The sequence below is a fragment of the Manis javanica genome, chromosome 15 (assembly GCF_040802235.1).
Source record: "Manis javanica isolate MJ-LG chromosome 15, MJ_LKY, whole genome shotgun sequence".
Classification (NCBI taxonomy): Eukaryota; Metazoa; Chordata; class Mammalia; order Pholidota; family Manidae; genus Manis; species Manis javanica.
Genome location: NC_133170.1, coordinates 11,275,531 through 11,297,825, shown reverse-complemented (window position 1 = coordinate 11,297,825; position 22,295 = coordinate 11,275,531). Strand labels below are relative to the sequence as shown.

The window sequence follows — 22,295 nt, the reverse complement described above, 5'->3', positions numbered from 1 at the left end:
TGCTTTTTTAAACCTGAATTTTAAAATTTTAAAAATTAAAGGAAACAAAGATATCCCGAATGTCAGAAATAGAAAGCTAGTTTATACTCAGATATTCTCTCATTCGTTCATTCATTCAGCAAACATCTCTGTGCTTAAATGAGCTCTTGCTCTGAGCAAGAACTACATGCTGATGAGCTAATGGCACTGCATGCCAAGAACTTTACAGAATTATCACCTCATCTATCCTCAGATTAACCAGATAGCAGGTACCATTATCAATCCCATTTTAAGGGTGGGAAAACTGAGTATTAGGGAAATTAAACAACTTACTTAAGGTTGTAATTAGTAAATGGTAGAGGACAGACTCTAGCCCAGGTGTCTCTCACATCAAATTCCACATTCTTGACCACCACCTAGATCTCCCTCCACACGTGCACACTGCCATGTGTGTGAAGACTGACTGGGAACAGATCTTCCCTGCCTGTGAAGCGTGCCATTAAGTCAGCCACTATGTGTTTGCTACAGCACTCAGACCATAGCCCCTTTTCATATAAATTGGCTCTTTTAGCCCTAATGTAACTTCAGTTGAAATTAATACAAAACACCAGAATTTCTAAAATGGAAAAGAATCTTAATGATCATCTGAAAATATAGGGGATGAGCCAAATTAGTGGGGATTTGGACTTCAGTTCGGGACAATTCCACTTACACCAGTTTTATCTATTGGGATTCCAGGGAAAGATGTCTCTTTTGTAGAAAGTTTTGCTGGTTAAAAATCAAGTACGAAGAGCAATGAACTTTTACCTAAAGCTTCTTGTTTTACAGATAAATACACTAAGGCTCTAGGAAAACTCTTACAAGCCTAGTTCTCCTGTCTCTGCCCGACGCTACTTCTCCTGTGTCACATGGTCCATGTGCTGTGTTTCTCTTCAATAGCTTTACAGACCTCAGAGAGCAGAATCTATCAAACTGGTAAAAGGAGTAGAGGCCAAGAGCAGGTCTACCTCCCGCCTTCCAGCTTACATGAAGAGGATGTCATGAATGAAGTGAAGGGAGCCCAGGACTACATGTGACTTGCTCAACCCACACGAGAAAGGGTTGCCTAAAGAATGTGGCCTCCCACTACTTAACTACAAGTCACGGGAATGGCTGGAGGAAACGTGCCCAAATCCTGCCTGATTTTTTTTTTTTGTCCACATGACTTAAGGTGAGAACAAAATATGTGTTTTATTTCTCTTATCTGGATTCCCATTAAAACACTAGATGCTTTTGCCATCAATAACATTCGTATGTCAGCATTTTGACATTTTAGCAGATCCGCAGAAGAACTGTTTCTTCTACAACTGTTTCACTACAATTTCATCTTGAGTCGCTTCGGTCAAAGTAAATATATTTTCAATTACTTTAGTTTTATAAATAGTCAAAATTCAATTTTGGTTACACTGACAGTCACAGGCCACATCACTCTATGAACCTGCATGAGATGTATTAAGGTTTTCTCCTTACATCCTTCAATTTATGCTCTTATGTAAAATCATAACACTCGGAGACGTATTTCAGAGATGGACTACAGGCAATTCATAGAAACTAGATCTTGACAATTAGCAATCAAACTTTTCGTTTGGATGATGGATAATTCCATTTAATTTTTGCAAAGTAATTCAAAGGAGAAATGACAGATTTTAGCAGAGACAGAAATTATATTCTTTTCTCGAGAGTATGTGTCCGGAGAAGGAGGGGCAAGAACATATCCCAAGAGCTAGGCTGCAGTGCACCATCATCAGGTCATTACAAAGCCACAGCAGCGGGCCCACCCCATCGTTTGGCAGGCCTGCTTCTAAGAGACACTTGGTTTTGTTCACTGGAATCAAAGACGAGGTTCAAGTAACAGAGCAAATCAGACTGAACCTATAGGAAGGTACTAGGAACCCTTGTAGAAGACAATCAGTGTGATGTGCTGAATTTTCATCTTTTCATGGATTCTAGTTAGAACACTAAACCAGGACATGACAAATAACAAGTTCATTACTTCACATTCAGCGTACATACGGTACATGATTTTACATGGCCTTTACTAAAATACCTCCTACGTTCAGCAGACAATTCTTAGCACATAAAAGGACTATCTGCATTATCACGCATACTCCCCACATTGCCAATAAAAATATATTCAGTGCTGCACACCAGGTAAAAAGCTTTCAATTCTTGTTCTAAATCCTATTATTCAATGGCCATGCAAAACTTGGTAATCCCATACATAACATGCAGAGAGGTGTGTGCTAGGGAACATGGAAGGGCTGGCAAGCTGGCCAAGGAACTGAGTCATCAAGGCAGTCTGGGAAATGTTCCCTTAGCATGCACACAAACAGAAGGATAGTTTGGGACATGGGCAGGAAAAAGGGGAGGGACTCTTTAACTTCTTATGTAACTAAAAGTCTTCAAGCTGTTCCAGTGAGCAGAAGAAAAGTACAATAACCACTAATGATCATTTGTTCTTACAAAGCTGTAGCCATTAATAGGAAAAGAGATGTTTAATTCTATGTGGTGACCTGCAATCAATGCAGACCCTGCTCCTGTCCAACTGGGGCTTTCCTTTCCCTCAACTATGTAGAGGTTTACCTCTCCCGTCTCTATAATCACCACTTCCCACTCTCTGACACCTCAACAGCAGCACTGCAAGTCACTGAACTTGCTAGCCCTCATATTTAAGTCGTAGGTTCTAGCTTTTATCTGATCCTGACAGCAGTCTCGATGTCTGTTCTCTCACTTTGAAAAAATCTAAATCAGGTGCTGTGTAGGGTGTTTTGAAAAATAATTTGACATTATTCAAGACCTTCCTCCCACCTCTTCTTACAATGTGTTAATATTCAAAAGCAACATGTTTTTTGCTCTTTTGCATTGGCTTGGTGTATCACTCACCCATTCATTCCTTTATTTATTTATCCAAGAAACATTACTGAGTATGAACTAAAATCCAGGCCCTGGTTACAAAAAAGAGAATAAAACAATTCCCACAGTCAAACAGCCTCAGAACAAAGACAAGGGCATGACTAGTTAGAATATAATTTAACCCCAGGAGCTATGGAAGCTGGAGGAAGAGGTGGCATTTAAGTGGGTGAATGTATGAGTGTATGCGGGAAAGAGATGTTCAAGAGAGATTCAAAGGTTCCTGAAGGAGATGTGACTTAAAGGACAACCAAGACCTTACCAAGCAGGCAAATTGTAGAACGTGCAAAAAGGCAGGAAGGAAGCCGCAGAGAGCAGAGCATACAGAACAGAGAAGACCCCAAATGGCAGGGGCGGAGGTGAGGAGGCTGGTGAGTAACTGGAATAGGAAAGAGTAATGGGAGGAAAAAGAGGGCTGAGAGGCATGGCTAATGTTCTCCAAGTTTAAATTTGGTTGAGTATGAACACAGAGGTCGTTTGCTTCTTTGCATTAAAAAAAAAAAAAGAAAAGGAAAAACTGCCATTTGAAATGTTCCCCTCCTAAGAGGTATTTGTAGGACAATCTAAGACCTAGGATAAATACTTGACCTCAGAGATTCTTACTCGTATATGCAAGTACACTAGTTAAATGAAAAGCAAGTGTGTGGCTAAGAAGGAATTTTCCCCAGGTCACAATCAAGAATTTTGAGGGGTTTGCGGTGTTGTGGCTCTTATTCAATTCCTCAGAGCACTTCGTAGGAAATACTGGTTTCCTATGTAATGTTTCCAAGTCATGTCAGAGAGAGCAAATGCAAAGCATGATGCAATCCTATGCTTTTTCCTCATTAATTACTCGAATGATTTTTATTTTGGAGAGAAAGAGACAACCTTGTGCTTGCTGACAGCACCAATTTGCCATCCTATAAGAAGGGTTTTGAAATTTTGGGTTCCATCCCCATGGGCATAAAATAATTGAAGAAGAAAGATGTGGTCTTAATGTAAGGTCCTTTGTTACTTAATAATCCGGAGCAGAGTCGGTGCTTCTGGTTTGTGGTTTAATTCAGAATCATTGTTTTATCTCACATATCCTGTGACTGTATCTCTTTGTTTTGTTCTTCCATATGGAACTCTGAATGAATCACTGGCTTTTAGTGTTAACTACCATTATACTTTAATATCTAGGGTAAAAGAGAAATTGCTAACTTCTTCTTAGCTTTAGGAACTATATTATATTGAGAATATATACAAGTAAGAGCAAAATGTTACATCTTGGCTTCATATGTATCTTTTACTTCTAAATGTTTTCATGTGATCTTGCATTTAAATTGAATGTTTTGTCCTTCTTCCTGTGTATCAGTGTGTTTTGGCTTTTCTAATTTTTTGCCCTTTTTTTGTTATTATGTCACCCACACCTAGAATGGCCTTTTGCACAGTTGTCCAATAAGTGTATTTTCTTGAATGAATGAATTAAAAAGTCACTTCATTCATCTACATTTTGGGTTTCCACAATCTTACTTTCAAAATGTTCTTTCTGAGAACTTTTGTAATAGCTTCTTTTTTTGCCCAAAAATTGTCTTTGGGCTTCTCTTTTACTCATACTTTAGGGTCTGATGCATAGTTTTTATTGCCAACTCAATGGGGATGACATACATTTCTGCTTTTGTCTCCCTTAGCCAAAGCTTCCTGAGTATGTTGATTTAATATGTCTACTTAGATGTCTCTTCCCAATTCCAATTTAATAGAGTTTGATTTTTCCCTCAACCCAATTGACTATTTTTCCTTTTCTTTTAGTCCTTTTCAACCAGATAAACGTAAATTTTCTTATTTCATATAATCTCCAGGAGGCAATTCTGAAATCTCTTATATTTTAAACATGCACTTCCATACTATTTTTTTTAAATTTTCCAAAGAGATCTTCTTTCCTTACCACCCACTATCCCCACACTTCTACCATTCTTAAAAAATCTTTCATTTTTGTTTCAGATAAAGTCCTTCAGAATCTAGTCAATTATATATTTTGTTTATTTATGTTCTTTATTTGAGCAAAACACTAAAATTTATTTATCTTCATCAGATTTACTCAGGCAACAATAAAAAATTTAAATAATCAAAACATTCATGTAGAAAGTTTTAATAAATTTCTTCCAATTTTAATCATTTCTGTGTACATAAATAGAAAGCACCTCAATAAATTCTGTCTTCCAATATTAAGATATTACTTTATTTAGCATAAATAAAATGCCTACAAAAAGCCTTCATTAAGAGTGGAAGCCATTTATTCAAAAACCACATTCTTTCCTTTTAATATTGTTAATCTTGCATAAAAGTTACTGAGTAAGTCTTCAAAAACTACAATTTTTATCGCTATCCAAGGGCCTCAACTACTCTATAAGGGCTTGTTGTTTTCCCAACCAACTTTAAATTGTTGCTAAGTTTTAAGACCTAGCACCATCTGATGTCACCCAAACTGTCAAACTTCATTTCATGTTTCAATATGAATCTCAGCTCCCTTGAATATTTTCACTGACTAGTAATGGTGGTACCCGGACTCAACAAAATCCTCCAACTTGTGAAGCACTTTCAAATTACAGAATAGTTTCTTTTATAGGTTACCTGGCATTACCTGGTATGATATGCCTGCCTAAAACTATGCTTAACTGCCTAATGAGATATTACTGTAGATTGCTGCTCAGGAAAAATAGGCAAAACAAGTTTAGCCATATAAAAAAGCAGGTGTGCACCCTCTTTGACCCAACAATTATAAACCCCTAAATTTATTCTAGGGAAATAATCGAGGATACACTGTTCCTAATAGGGAAAAAGTTGGTAACATAATGTTCAATAATAAGATTTCCCTAAAAATGGTGGTACATCCATATAATGCAACTCAAACTTTATACATGGAATTGAGAAAATCGATATGAAAAAGCAAATGATTTATTAAGTGTAAAAAAACATATAACCAAATTATGTATGAAAATTTTTGTTAGAAAAAAATATCTAAAAGTATATAAGTACTTATAAAATATTGGAAGTTGAGATATTAAAAATGAACTGTGGTTATATTTCAGTGTTAGAATCACAGACACTATTAGTTTTCCTCTGTGCTGTCTCCTACTTTCAATTTTTCTTTTTACAAAACTGTTATACTTTTTAATGAGATTTTTAAATGTTATTAAGATTTATATTTATATAAAATGTTATTTATCTTATTATTTGGAGTCCCTGACAATATTTTCTTTTTCTTTTTTTTAATGTGTATCTTCTTTTCCATTTTTTCTTTGCTCATGCCCACACGTACTATCAGGAACATCTTTAAATTAAATTTGTTGGCTCCAAATGGCAATATTTGCTCTCTTCTCTCTATTGAAATATGACTTGTTTTTAAACTCTGATTGAAATAAGATGGCATTTTAGAAGAAAGACGCCCTTACCTGAATGTCAGTCAATTTGCCCAAGATCCGGCTCGCAAGCTTAGGGCCATTCTCCATAGTTGGAATGTGTATAGTCTATGAGAAAAACCAGACATGAGATAATTTAAGGATATTCCCATGTACAGTGACAGGTAAGACACTCAGAGGTTCTACTGCATTAAGGCACTTCTGCTGAAATGTGAAATGGCACTATAACCTGATTAGGTAGCTTCTCATGCCAGAGGCTCTTTTCTATCCTGAATTTGAATAAGAACAAACTAGCCGACAGTAGATTGTTTTCATGGCCTACCAACTGACTTTAAGGCATAACTGGTTCATGTGCCAGTCCTCAGGCTGATTTAAGGAACCAAGGAGAAGCAAGGGGTACCTACAAAATAACAGCTAAACTTAAAGAATCCTATCTCTTCTAGGAGACTCTACCAGGATGAATGACTGGCCTCCCCATCTAATCTAACCTTCTTAGCAGGAAATGAGAGCTCCAAGACACTTGGCCACAAACTAGAGCAAGTCACTTCAGGGACATAAATTAAAGCAAATCTATGCCTTTACAGAAGAGGCTTCAAAACCTATGGCCATTTTAAGCCAAACCTCTAGGGGCCATGACCTCCACATTGGGCTGCATGATTAAACTGAGGGCTGAGAGATTTCACACCCCGAATTTATATCTGAGTCATGCCCACTCAGGCCTTATTGGCCTGCAGGCTTTTGATAGTTTGATTTCAGTAGATAGTCCATGCTATCACTTTTCTTCATATGCCCTTTAGAAAAATAAGACAAGATATATTAGGACTGCGATAGGATTAGATGTACCTTTGGTTCTGAACACCTCCTGGAAACAACACCATTAAAAAGACATTAAACTTTATAAACATTTTATTTCTAGCAGTGAAATAATACTGGGACTGAAAAAAAAATCTCACCTAATGACTTCAGTTCATCAAAAAAGTGGACTAATTTGGGAGGACAGGGGGCATTTACCTAAATACTACCACAATAAAGTGGGAGACAGTAGTTTTATAATCAGTTCATGTATTGATATATAATAGAATAATTTTTCTCCCTTTAAACAATCAACCTGTAGATGGAGTTATGCAGAAGCCATTCTTAAAAATGAAGTTTGAAAATCTCAAGCAATAAGGCTGCCATCTATTAAAACCAGCAGAAAAAAAATCAACCCAACCAGCTGAGGAAAATAACTATGATGGTGAATTTAGAAACCAACAGAATTTATATTAAACTGATAATTTAAGCTAATTCACATTTTAAGAATAATACCCACACACCTTTAAGTTATAAAGTTAGAAAATGATGTTAATCACAAGTATCGGTGCTTTATTATAAAGGGGAAAAAAACTGAGCAAAAGAAAAATGGAAGTACAGCATATATAAAATGAGACTATTTACTGGGAGAAGAAAATTTCTTCCAACCAATTCCTTGAATTCCTTTTGGAAGATTTTGGTAAATACACCAGGTTTGCCAAGTGAAGTTTTCTGTAAAGCTGTCTAAATAATAATAATAGCAGCAGCAGCAATAAAAATAATAGTAACAATAATAATCATAGTAGGAGATGAGTATTCAAATTTATTTTCCATTCCTACTCCAGGATTCTGGAAGTACTTTTGGAAACTAGTCACTGAAATCTACCTACTTCCTTAGTGAGCTGGTAGAAAGAAGTAAGAGAAGAAGTCTACTTGCACATCTCCAATCCCAAAACTGACACAAGGCAGATAGGATCGTTGTCCAAGGACACAAATGACTTCCTACCACATCAGAGCCAGCACAAAATTACTGGGAAGATGAGAGGAAGTAATTTGCTAACCCCAGTTGCTGGGGACGGGCTGCCCCAGTCAATGGAATGCCAAGCTGCAGATGCTTGACTGACAGGCAGCGCAGAAGCACTGTCTTACCTCGCCCTTGTACACAATATCAGAAACGGGGCACACAACGCAGGCCGTCCCGGAGCCAAACATCTCCCTCACTCGGTTCCCCTCCACGGCTGCTGTCAAGTCATCCATGGTGAGGTACCTCTCCGACACCTTAAATTCACCCTATTTGGAAGGTTAAAAAGTAGAGATGTGTATTTGCAAGGAAAAGGCAAAGCAGAATCAGCCCTACAGTATGTATTCTCCTACTTTAGGCTCAGATTGAACTCAGATGAGGCCATAAACCACCCTTCCTTCGCGGGAAAGCTGGAGGGACCACATCACCCTACTGGCAAGCGCACTGAGGGGTCAAGCAACCTCCTCCAAGGTCACAGCATCTCTCAGTGAGATGGGTGGAATTTAAAATACAAGGCTGTCACAATAAAACACATATATTTTAATACACGCCTGTGTTTTTTTGCCTTTTATTTGTTGACATGGCTAAAGTCTCACAAGTTGATGTACCTGGAGTGCTACTTTTAATGTGTGTTCTACATTAACAGTCTTAACACATATTTATCATAAAATATATTACTACATAATATTAATACTTTTGGCTACTATTCATTGAGCACCCTTTGCATGCCAAGTTCTCTATCTGTAAGGTGGGTCTATCATCCTCATTTTACAGATGAGGAGATTAAGGTTCCAGGCAGATGAGCGACAGCCCTAAGGCCACACAGCTAGTAAATGGCACAAACTGGATTTGAACTCTGGCCTGATATGACTGCATTCTACAGTGTCTTTTACAGAGTAAAAACTTAGGATGAGTTTAACTATCTGAAATAATTCATTATTTTAAAACTGAAAGTGTATATATGTAGGAAAGCATATATAGGAAAGTATATCTAAAAAATTACAGTACGTGTGTGTGTATGCACACCCATATAAGTATATATTTATTATATATATTATATATATATATTTATTATACATATATGAATATATGTGTAGACACATGTAAATATATATATATATTTCTTTCTAAATTCACTGATTCTCTTGACTTTACAGCAGTAATCCTCTTCCTCTCTTCCTTATCTTTAATATATTAGGCTGAGTTTCATCATAGAATTATTGGTGTAACCTCAGTGACTTACACTGAACTATTTGGACATTTTATTTGCTCAAGGATAGGAAACAGGAAAACATGCTGATGCTCTTAAGCTGTTTCATATGCATTGTTTAATCTGTTTAATCCTCATTCTTTCATGTTAGCGGTTAAAGTGCAAAGTTTGTCAACAGGCTATTTAAATTACAAGCAACAAAGAATGGATAGGTTTTTTTAAAATGAGATTATTTTTTAAAACCTATAAATCCACCATAGGTAAAAATGGAAATCAGAGACCTTGACAAGATTCAAAACATTTAGATGAAGACTGTATCATGCTATAGTATATTTGGAAGGGCACGAAAATACGCCTACAATAGAAATATGGCTTTTTGCAAGTTTCAATTTATCTCAGTTGGCAATTTTACAGTTATGTTGCTCAGGGGTAAATAAATAAATAAATTCCAGAAAACCAGCCAAATTAACCGAAAACAAACTGAGCTCTAAGTTCTGGAAAAGAAAAAAAAAATCTCTTGTAAATAAACAGAATTGTTTTTATTCTGTTCACCCTTACTTATCTTTGGACAATTTCCCCTGTTTGGCAAGTAATGGTAACCCCCCACATGCCTCTTGGCAATTATGTCTCACTGTTTCAAAATAGCTTTTAGAATAAATTACAGCTAAGGAGTCAAGAAAAACTTCCTCCATAATAACCTATTTTTCATGCTCGTAGATTGTTAGTGTGGGAAAAGCATTTCCACTTGCAACTTGTCATCAAACCTTCTGTACTTGGTTGATTTTTTTCTCTAATAAAACAAAAATTACTGAGCTTTGAAAATACATCTTTCCAACTGCAAACATATTTAGGACAGGGCAAGCTGTTTGAAATTATACCAACAGTTTGTAAATGTCATGCCCAATGTGCCAGCCAGCATGTGGCAGTTGGGTCTTGTCTACTTCAGGGATTTATAGAATTATTTATAGCATGTTTCCTGTATTTCCAAGCCTTTTCCAGAGAGACTGTGCTAGTTCTCTCCTAGGTAATGTGTGTGTTTCTAAACATTTGTCCTATTAGCACTGTTTGACCACAGTATGCTCAAAGCTTTTCTATGTCCCCTGAAGATTATTATCACACAGGGGTCAAAAGTTCCACCCGGGAATCTTGGCCAGGTAACAAATTCATTCCGTATTTATCTTGGGTATGTTACATATAGTGTCATGTCTAATACCAAACGATTTAACATGCTTGCTGAGGCACATGGGCTGGAAAGTCTACAGAAAACAACTTTACGTTTGCTTGGGTGTTTTGATTTTAACATCAGCTTGTATGTATGTGAGTTTGGGAGGATAAAGGGCAGGAAGGAAGAAGAAAGTAGCCAAACTAATAGTTAATGCTAGTAAACATTTATAGGCCAGTAAGATTTTTTAATTTCTATGATGAGCATGGATACGCTGGAACAAACAGAGGAAGGGAAGAACTATGAATCACTGCCATTTGGAAGAAGGGCACTTAGGCTTGCAAAGCCACAGACTGGCTAAGTGCAAGCACACAAAGTATACGCCAGGTGAGTTGGCAGGAGACACCTGGTCACAGAGCCTGAGACTAGCGCTAGAAGATTTCTTCAGGAAGAACTCACCAAACTGGTTTCTGTCTGCCCTCCCCATAAACAATACTCATTTGATAGTGTTGCCAAGACAGTCTTTCTAGAAGACTTCTTTGCATTCAAGTTAATTTTTAAAGATTAGATAGCATTGGTTATACAGAATATTATTTCAGCACTAACGGGCTTATTGTGATTGGTTTTTGTTTCAGGCTTCTAAAAGCAATTCATGTCAAAGGTACCCACCCACTTGTCTGCCAGGTCCAGAATGCTCTGCCTCGTCACTCCTGGAAGAATGATGCCATCTAGCGGAGGAGTTGCCAGTTCTTCTTCTGTCAATTAGAAATAGGAATATTTTCAAATCTCAGCTACATTAGCTATGCCTTCTATCAAAAGCAATTAGAAAGAAACATGTCTCAAAAGTTGGCTAATAATAAACATGAGGACGATGGCATTGTTCTATTTCTAAACTATTTCACACGTTAGATAGATCTTTATTTTAAAAAAGGAAAGAGAAAAAGAGTGCTCCCGAGGGACCCACCCCACAAGTGTATGTGCCCTCAGCCTGTCTACACTAATCTAAAATCTGGCAGAGTATCCACTCAAATAGATATGGAAACGCCGGCTTTACCCTCCGATATTCCAATGTAATGGATTCAGGATGGACTCGAGCATGTATGTGGCGAACAGGATGAGAAAAAGAAATACAAAAACCAAAACTCCATAGGTGACTAAACCCAGCCACCAGAGACCCTGGTCTGTTAAGAGACCTACCTAGCTGGGGGCTGGCGTGATGATCCGACTCCTAGTGTCAGCGTGCTCCGTCAACCACGCCAGCGCTCCTTACGGACATCTCTGCTACTCAACATCCCCTTCTCTCCCCACCTTTGGCACCCAAGAATCTAAATCTAGGGAGAAACTCAAACCTTAAGTCCTCACTTTTGAAAGATGTTGAACCCTATAACAGATGATGTATTGCCCATTCTTGTATTTGCAGATGAATTAGCAAGGTGTGCTCGAAAGGATCGCCAGGTAACAAAAGCTGTGTGGAAATCACACTGGTGTCTTTGAGCTCCCCCAAGCCATCTTCTGCAGCTACAAAGGACTTCAGAAGTCACCTAGTGCAATCTTCAGTTTACAGAAGAAACTGAGGCCCTATAAAGATAAGTGACTAACAAGATTGGTGACACCGGGGGACAGTCAGGACCTAAGCTGAAGTGTCCTAACACTGGGGCCCCTACCCTTCCCCTTAGTATTCTATGGCCTGGGCTCACCTGCTCCATGGGCGTTACATCAAACACCGCAGCAACCAAACTGTATGGAAGACCAAAACTCCGTATTTACTCCTGTGTTCTCAAAACACAGCATCATGCCCTGCCCAGAATGGTAATGTATTAAGTGCTTCTGAATTGAAAAAATAAATGAATAATCCTCTTTGCTGGGATATAGCAGTATAGTTTTTTGGAATTTTGTTTCTACAAATCATCTGCTGAAAACCGCTTTCCGGAAAGAAGAAAATTTGTTCTTGGCAATGTTGTTAGGGCTACTTTTTATCATGCTTAGAAGTGTTGATCTCAAAATAAACCTGTGTTTTGCAATAGCTAGCTAGCTGGATACAGAAATGTACGGATCTTTATGCATGGTGTGCATATGCACACGCACACCAACATACAGACAAGCATACTTCAAGTGCCCCCCAACTGGACTTTGCCTATGGCTGCTGAAACTAAGACGACATGAAGTTAAATAAAAACAGCAGCTCCGCATGTGCAAGTGCAGTTTTGTGAAATATATTTAACACCCAACACTGCAACCACTAGCCTGAGGTCAAGGAACAGAACATCTGCTTCTTTGGTTGCCAGACAGAGATGATGACATGACAACATTTGGGTGAGAAATATTCATTTTCCTCTGCAACCACAAACATACTTAGAAGAGCCAGAACTGGCTCCAGATTGCCCAACATGAGGGAAACAGCCTACAAATGCAACTTGTTTTTGACAGAGAGATCAGTTTTAGGAGATGAAGAATTCAGAAGCATAACAGCAGGATTCATCTGCGACATCCCCAAGTCAAGCAGTCTTAGGAACCAGGAAGGTGGGTTTGCATAAGTGCCCTAAACCCCACTGTCATGATTATTACTTATTCAACAAATACCTATTTGAGTGCCTCCCATGTGCAGTTGGCTTATCGATGCACTGTGGATACAGCAGTGAACAAAACTGACAGAATGCCTGCTTGCTTTCTAATATGCAAAGGTAACATTATAGGTTCAAGAGTATGTCAGGCTATAGGGGAAAAAGAAAAGTGGGAAGGTGAGGAGAAGGAAGTGTGCAATTTTTATTGAGGTGCTCAAGGGAAGCCTTACTGAGAAAAGCATGCCATGCAGACACCTGAGGGAAAAGGGCTCCAGTCCACGTCAGTGTAAATGCCTGATGTCTGAGAAGGCTCCTGGGGTCTGAGTGGACCGAACAACGTCAATGTCACGGCCAGATTGTTCTACCAGATGAGCCCTGAACCCAACCAGAACAACCAGCTTACTCTCAGGGCAGTTCCAGTGTGCAGTACAAGGTAAAATGGTTTGTTCCAACAGTGAGTAGCAAGTGTGTTTCACTTGTCAACAGGGTGAAAGAGAGAATCAGGACTGTGCGATCCTACAGCCAGGACTGCTGTTACTAGAATGAAAATCCACAGGGGTTACAGGCCAAGTGCCATACACAGTTTTTGTGCATAGCACCATGCTTTCGCAAGAGCAACTATCTACTGTTCTGGGGCAGCCATCTGTCCAAAGGAGAATGAGTGTGGCGGCTCATGGAAAGACGGCAGGCTACTGCTGAAAGATCTCTGCTTACCCCTCCCCTGGGCAAAGTTTGTGAAAATCAGTATTTTGCTGATTTTCAATGTATTATTCCTTGTATTTTCCTAAAGCCACAGGGTATAAAACAAAGGTACCACAGAGTTGCTTCAGTGTCCTCTGCTTTTAGCCGAAAGGTTATCCTGACAGTCTACTGACTTCTCAAATAGTACTGTCCACACATTTATTCCATTTCCTTCCTCCTTGCTTCAAATTTTATTTGATCTGTTAGGTGAACATCCTCAAACTGAAGGACCACATTCACATTGCAACTAAGGCTACCTCAGGCGAGCATAATATGAATAGTAACTCTTAAGGTCTTGTATGTTTTCTAAGAGTCAGAAGACAAATTCACTCATTTCTATTCTGACCTTTAAAAGCCATGGTGGAAATGGTCCATGATTATTGTTTGGATAAGGGGTAATTTTTCACCAGGACAGTTTCTGGTGTTTCTGGCTAAATCATGTAGCTCTGATTCAGACTGTGCTTAAATCCTGACATTTCCCACCCATAAATAATGATGGGGCCACTTCTGTATGATGTAACTGTTTTTACTGGAGGTTGTGGGGGCTGAAGTGAGCAGGTGGGAAGAATGAGTTGAATCCATCTATTAGTTCCTAAATGCAGAGTTCAACGCTGGCTGTCATCATTCAAGCACAGCTTTCGATATACGTCATATGCCATCACTCAAAATTAGAAATCAAATATTCCAGTATAAATTTTGTTCTTAAGTAGTACCAAGGACAAACAACAGGAATGGAAAAATGAGCACCATCTGTATTTGGCCTTTAATATGCCAAGGATTACCAATGGCCAGCCCCAGGACGACGTGTGCTCACACATCTTCTGTTCATTCTACTTCTGACTGGAACATAAAGCTCATCTACTCAGTCGCTGCAACTAATGCTCAAAGTAGATGCATGTAGCCCTGAAGGTAGTCACATCTGAATCCCCACTTCCCTCTATTTGTAGCCCATTAACAAAAGAGCCATAAAGGCTACTGTAGGTTACTTTAAAGTAAAGGAAAAGGGAAACCAATACCTAGGCTTTATAAGTATTTGGAAACTTATTTTATATTTCTTGTCTCGGTAATGTAAAATGAACAGCCTAAGGACATAAGCAAGCCTAAAAATGTTTAAGATTTTTGTGACTATTAAAATTATAATGGAAATAAATGTATATATCTGTATTTTTCTCCAGTATTGGTTTCTGGCCATTTAGTCTAATACCACAGATGTTGCCAGCACTTCACTGAACCCCTATGGTCTCTGCCAACTCATAGAGAAAATAGCAAAGAGAGATAATGAGCATACAGGATATTAAAGGTAATAAAGTACATATTTTTATAGTAGATATATATTAATGGCCTTGAATGAACCAGAGTCTAAGTACAATTCCAAGAGAGACTAATCTGTCCTTCAAAATAGTGTGCTTTCATCAAATTGAGCTCCAGAGTAAGTCTCGAAGGCTTCTGATGTATTATCAAAATACATAGAAAGGGTAACAGTTGTTGAGAGAATTATAGCAAGAGAATACATTAAATTAAATGTCTTATCAGTAGACTATGCTTATTACTACAGCATTTTATACATATAATATATGCTTAATGACCACTGAATTGATCTGAGACCTATCTCCAAATGCAAGGGATTTTGAATAGGAAAACTGTTAAGAAGATGGCACAAGAGATAAAGCATCAAATCCTCAAATCATGGAGATTTAAATTCCTTAAGTTGACACCTCAGTAAGTATATCCAAAGCCAAAAGGCCAAACCTTTGTAAATTCTGAAATTTAAACTCATTTCTTCTGGACTAGCAAAAAGCACAGTAGTTCTCACTTTGTGTATCTTATCCTCTTGTTCTAGTTCTTTTCTACCCAGTCCCACTGAAAATGACTGAAAAATAGCAAAGAGCTGAAATCTAGGCGGATTACCTCCGTCTTCATTTATCCAGTACAGAAAGAGATTCATAGTTCCAACCTCGGTTATCTGATCATCCTCTCCATAGAGCCATAGAACCTGCTGACACCCATTATCCAGTGCTTCACATTGGGCGAAGAGAGATGAGCCATAATTCCTTCGAAGAAAGAGAAAACATACTTATTATGAATCTACTACCCCCACATTCCACACTAAAATCCTCAAGTCTTTAATTTGCATTGGATGTAGTCCATGTGCTATGGTACATATATTCACATGCACACATATGTATATGTGTATGTAGATGTATATTCTCTAGTTAACTGCATAATATTAAAGAAACTCATTAAAGAACCTATGTGATCTAATTGCACCCATGTGAGAGAAAGTGCAAACACAATTGTGGAATCCTAACTTAAAAAGTAGAGATAAATAATGAAGTTAAAAGTTATTAAATATTTTTCTTCATATATCACGGAATTTTCTGTGAATGATCAATACTATGAGTTATACACTATGATTATTTCCATAGTTCAGATGAGAAACTGAGGATTGGAGAAGTAACTTGGATCAATTTACTCTAATTAAGTGGCAGAGCACCAAGTCTATGCTCTTAACCAAGAGTTTCAAAACACCAAAGAAACATCTAATGCCCAATGTCCAAAATCTCCACATGGTGCAACAGAATGTTAAAAATCTTGATTTTAACCAAAAAGTACTCCAAATGCCCATTTTTCTAGCCTGCACTATGATCCTAGATTATTCAAAATCAAAGGAACACAGCACATCTTGAAATAACAATTTAGTTGAATAATATTGTGAAAGTATTATCTTCAATCAAACTTAAATGGGGAAATTACAGGGTATATTACAAAACATGGATGAATGTTTAAATAAAACATGAGAGTCCTCGAAAGGTGATGCTTGCTTGCCTCCCTAAGCCTCTGGTTGTATAATTTGCCATCCTCAGCTTTCAGAAGACATCAGCAAATGAGTTTAAGAAGTACTGCCAAATATGAGCCAGGGCTAGGGAATAAACCCTAGGCCCATCCCTAGACTATGCAGCCTTCAGAATTACATAGTAACAGTCAAACACACAACAATAACTACTACAAAGCATTACTGGCACAGTCCACAAAATACCTACATAGGCCTTTGACATTATCTCATTTAGGTCTGGGCAAGATTAAATGTATAGTATTGTCTAAGTCAAGGTGTAATTTAGGGGCAAGAGCCATAAACTATAATGGTCATCTGTCATTTTGATCTGCACACCTTCTCTTTCCACTATATTCTCTTCACTCTTCCTACAGAGCCAGGTCATTGTGCTGGCACTGACAGTCAGAGCACCTTGCCCCCCACCATTCAACTGAAGGGTGGGCATGTTATCTAAGTTGCTCATGTAAGTCCTTCTTTGAGTCATTCACTCATTCATTTTAGTGTATGGAACCTAAAAGTGGGATTTTCTCCCTTTGGGGGCAGAGGCAGCTTGTTTGCTACAGTTAGCCAGTGTCTATTGGGTTCAAGATCACCACCCTTCCAGGAGAAGGCATCTGAAGTAGGAGAGCCCTGGGCTAACAGAGCCAGAAGCTGCAAATGAGATGGAGTGAGGAGGGAAGGGGGACAGTGGGACACTTTCAAGGGCAAAATAAACTTGGCAACAATGGCCTGAGCCCCTCATGGATCCACTCCTACCGCCCCACTTACATGAGCCAATCAATCCCTTTGCTGTTTAAGAGGGTTTGAGTTGGTTTTCTGACTTGCAACCAAAAGAATACTGACTGGCAACTAAAATATTCAGGAATGGGAAATAGGCATTATATTATATGCCTAGAGAAACCTGAGGTTTGGTCACATAAAGGTAACGTAAGATTCATCGAAAGACCTTCAAAATGCAGATACTAACTTGTAAACTATTTGCCAGTCTGGAGATGCTAGAATTCTGGTATATAGGAGGTTTCTGTTTAATGACCATAAAAAGTCAGATAACCTGTATGCACAATAAATGGCAAAGAAGCAATAACTGAGTTGAATTATGAATACTTTTTATTAATGAGGGTAATCCTGACTTCAGGGGGGAATCTAGTAGAAAGAGCATGGGTTTGGGACCATCAGGCCTAGGTACAGCTCTTAAACTTCCACTGTTGGACTCCATGTAAACTTAAAGCATCAGTTCTGACTTTTTCCTCACTGAATTCATCTGGCAAATAAAAATATTTGCTTTATATACCACAGAGGGTTGTTTGAAAAGATAAAATAATAACAGTAAGAGCTAAGACACAGGTTATATAAGCTAATTATATAGTAATGAAATTTTTTAAAATAACTATTTTAATCGACTTTTTTCTAGTTCATAGACACAGCTTGAGATTTCACCATATCTGAAAATAAAGATGATTTCTCTCATTAAGTAAAATGCCCTTTATTAAAAACACATAGAGAATTCTTGAAGAAGCTCTGAAAAACAAACATGCACACACTTTTGACAGTGTGGCTGAGTTAAAACCATGATTCCTTAGCATCACGAAGCTGCCTGGGCAGGAAAGAAAATAAAAGATTTCAGCCGTTTCAGTGCATTGAAAGGAAAAGGGGATTATGGAAAAAAGATGGCAGCATGAGAAGAGGGGCAGAAACCTCCTCCCAAAATCACATAAAAGAAGAAAATACAGCAAATACAACTAATCCTGAAAAAGCAACCTGAAGACTGCAGAACAGTCTTCTGCATTCTGGGGAAAAGAGAAGACCTCACAGAAAAGGGTAAAAGTAGCAAAGCCAGAATCTGGCAGGACCCAAGCCCTCTCCCCACCCCCATCCCATAAGTGGGAGGAAGAGAAATGGAGAAGAGAGGGAGTAGAAGCCCAGGACTGCTGAACACCCAGCCTTGGAGATCTTCTCTGGGAGCATGAACCCATATTACATGGTACTCTGGAGACTAATGGAGTTGGAAAGCAATGACAAGCAAATACTCGGAGAGACTGAGATTTCAGCCACTTGTGGAGAACAGGTATGCAAAACTGGCCCCCCGGGACAAAAGATTGGTGTGCACTTTGAAAAACTTCCCAACAGCAAGAGGGGTGCTAAAGGGGCACAGATAACACAGAGCTTGCAGCTCAGGGGAAAGAGCAGGCAGATAAAATCATCCTGGCAAGTTCAGCCCAGCAGGTGGGAAATTCTCAGGAGCTTCAGATGCTTCAAACCCTTCACTGGCAATGCAGCCCCAAGGTCCCCCACAGTGATACGTAGCCTGCCACTCCTTCCTCCCAGCAGGCACCAGTCCTGCTAACCCACTGCCCCTGCCATCATGCCAGGCCAGCTGGAGGGTGGCATCACCTACGACAGCTCCATGAGCATAGCACAGAGGCTCCTACCTGCAAGCATGGCCCACCAGACCTGGCAGTGGAAGCAGGCATTACAGCTGGGAAGGCAGAAAACCCTCCCAGCCGAGCTCTTTCCTCCTGGCAGGTGCTGGTTCCACTCACCTGTGACACCCACCATTGCTGCAGGTATTTAGCAGCTCCAGAGAGTAGAGCTTGGGCACCAGAGGGTGCTGCCTACACAAAGTTCCTTAGGAAACAGGAAATAAATGAAACAACAAAGGAATTTGGTCTAAACAAAACTACAGGAAAAAAACACCAGGAAGAGTACTCGGTGAAATTGAAATCACCAATCTTCTTAATAAATTTCAAAATAAAAGTCATAAACAACCTCATGGGGCTACAGAAAAATATTCAAGATCTCAGGGAGGTCTTCAACAAAGAGATGGAAACTTTGAAAAATACAGTATCTGAAATGAGACATACAATGGAGGGATTTAAAAGCAGAGTAGATGAGGTAGAGGAGAATGTAAATGAAACAGAAATTAGAGAACACGAAAACAAAGAAGATGAGGCACAGAGAGAAAGGAGGATCTCTAGGAATGAAAGAATAATAAGAAAGCTGTGTGAACAATCCAAATGAAACAATATTTGCATTAGAGGTGCCAGAAGAAGAAGAGAGAGAAAAAGGAATAGAAAGTCTTTTTGAGGAAATAATTGCTGAAAAATTCTCCAATCTGGGGAAGGAAATAAGTCTCTCAGGTGATCCAAGTGCAGAGATCTTCCAACACAAGGAGCCCTAGGAAGGCAAAAAAAGACATATAATACTTAAAATTTAGGCAAAGATCAAGAACAAGGAGTATTGAAAAGAAACGAGAGAGGAAAAAGACCACTTATAAAGGACACCCCATCAGGCTATCTACAGACTTCTCAGCAGAAACCTTACAGGCCAGAAGGGAGTGGCATGATATATTTAATGCAATGAAACAGAAGGACCTCCAAGAATACTCTATCTGGCAAGATTATCATTTAAATTTGAAGCAGGGATTAAACAACTTCCAGATGAGAAAAAGTTGAGGGAACTCACCACCTACAAACCATCTCTATAGTATATCTTAAAGGAACTGCTCTAGATAGAAGCACTCCTAAGGCTAAATAGCTGTCTCCGAAGAAAATAAAACCACATTAAAGGAAGTAGACCAATTAATTACTAAGCAAATACAAAATTAAATCAACTACTCACAAAGTTAGTCAAGGTATACACAAAGAGTAAAAAAATGTAACACCTCACATATAAAGAGTGTAGGAGGAAGAAGTAGGGGAGAAAAAAAAGAACCTTTGGATTGTGTTTGAAATAGCATAATAAGCAAGTTAAGACAGACAGTAAGGAAGCTGCCCTTGAACCTTTGGTAGCCATGAATCTAAAGACTGCAATGGCAATTAGTATATAGCTATTGATAATCACCCTAAATGTAAATGGACTGAATACATCAATCAAAAGACATAGAGTTACAGAATGGATAAAAAAACAAGACCCATCTATATGTTGCCTGCAAGAGACTCACTTCAAACCCAAAGACATACACAGACTAAAAATGAAGGGATGCGGAAAGATATTTTGTGCAAATAATAGGGAGAAAAAAACAGGAGTTGCAGTACTTGTATCAGACAAAATAGATTTCAAAACAAAGAAAGTAACCAGAGACAAAAAAAAAAAGACATTACATAATGATAAAGAGGATATAATCATTATAAATACCCATGCACCCAACATAGGAGCACCTAAATATGTGAAACAAATACTAAAAGAATTACAGGGGGAAACAAAATGCAATGCATTCATTATAGGAGACTTCAATACACCACTCACAACAAAAGACAGATGAACCAGACAAAATAAATAAGGAGACAGAAGCACTGAACAACACATTAGAAGAGATGGACCTAACAGACATCTACAGAACACTCTACCCAAAAGCAGCAGGATACACATTCTTCTCAAGTGACATGGAACGTTTTCCAGAATAGGTCACATATTAGGTAACAAAAAGAGCCCTGGTAAATTCAAAAAGGTTCAAATTCTGCCATCCAGCTTCTCAGACCACAAATATATGAAACTAGAAATAAATTATGCAAAGAAATCAAAAAAGCCCACAAACACATGGAGGCTTAACAACCTGTTCCTAAATAATCAATGAATCAATGACTAAATTAAACAGAGATCAAGAAATACATGGAGACAAATGAAAACAACTCAACAGCCCAAAACCGTGGGATGCAGCAAAGGCAATTCTAAGAGGAAAGTATACTGCAATACAGGCTTACATCAAAAAAGAAGAACAATCCCAAATGAACAGTCTAAATTCATAATTAATGAAATTAGAAAAAGAACAAATAAGGCCCAAGGTCAGTAGAAGGAGGGACATAATAAAGATCAGAGCAGAAATAAATAAAATAGAAAAGAATGAAACAATAGGAAGAATCAATGAAAGCAGGAGCTGGTTCTTTGAGAAAATAAACAAAATAGATAAACCCGTCACTAGACTTATCAAGAAGAAAAGAGAGGGTACACACATTAACATAATCAGAAATGAGAAAGGAAAAATCAGTATGGACACCACAGAAACACAGAGAGAATACTATGAAAAATTAAATGCCAACAAATTGGAAAACCTAGAAGAAATGGACTTTCTAGAAAAAATAAAACTTTCTGAGACTGATCCAGGAAGAAACAGAAAATCTGAATAGACCAATTAACAGCAATGAAATCAAACTGGTAATGAAAAAACTACCTAAGAATAAAATGCCTGGACCACATGGCTTCACCACTAAATTTTTTCGAACATTTAAAGAAGAGCTAATACCCATCCTCCTCAAAGTTTTCCAAAAAGTAGAAGAGGGAATACTTCCAAACTCAGTCTATGAGGCCAGCATCACTCTAATACCAAACCCAGACAAAGACATCACAATAAAAGAAAATTACAGACCAATATCCCTGATGAACACAGATGCAAAAATCCTCAACAAAATATTAGCAAACCAAAATAAAAAATACATAAAAAAGATCATCCATCATGACCAAGTGGTTTATTCCAGGGATGCAAGGATGGCACAATATTTGAAAATCAATCAACATCATACACCACATTAACAAAATTGTAAACTCCATTTAAAATTGCATCAAAAAGAATAAAATACCTAGGAGAAAACCTAACCAAGGAGGGGAAAGACCTATGCCTGGAAAACTACAGGACACTCATGAGAGAAAATTAAGAAGATACCAATAAATGGA

At 38.2% G+C, this 22,295-nt stretch overlaps 1 protein-coding gene across 4 annotated transcripts in view; it reads right to left on the bottom strand.

Moving 5' to 3' along the window:
• Nucleotides 1–22,295, bottom strand: part of BCAT1 (branched chain amino acid transaminase 1) — a 108,679-nt gene that overhangs the window by 6,749 nt on the left and 79,635 nt on the right. For all 4 annotated transcript variants that reach the window (XM_073222340.1, XM_073222341.1, XM_073222343.1 and 1 more), the window contains exons 7-10: nucleotides 15,704–15,846; nucleotides 11,163–11,248; nucleotides 8,250–8,390; nucleotides 6,342–6,416 (exon numbers count right to left, since the gene is read on the bottom strand). In XM_073222340.1, the coding sequence (XP_073078441.1) occupies nucleotides 6,342–6,416; nucleotides 8,250–8,390; nucleotides 11,163–11,248; nucleotides 15,704–15,846 (445 nt within the window). The remainder of the gene's footprint in view (nucleotides 1–6,341; nucleotides 6,417–8,249; nucleotides 8,391–11,162; nucleotides 11,249–15,703; nucleotides 15,847–22,295) is intronic.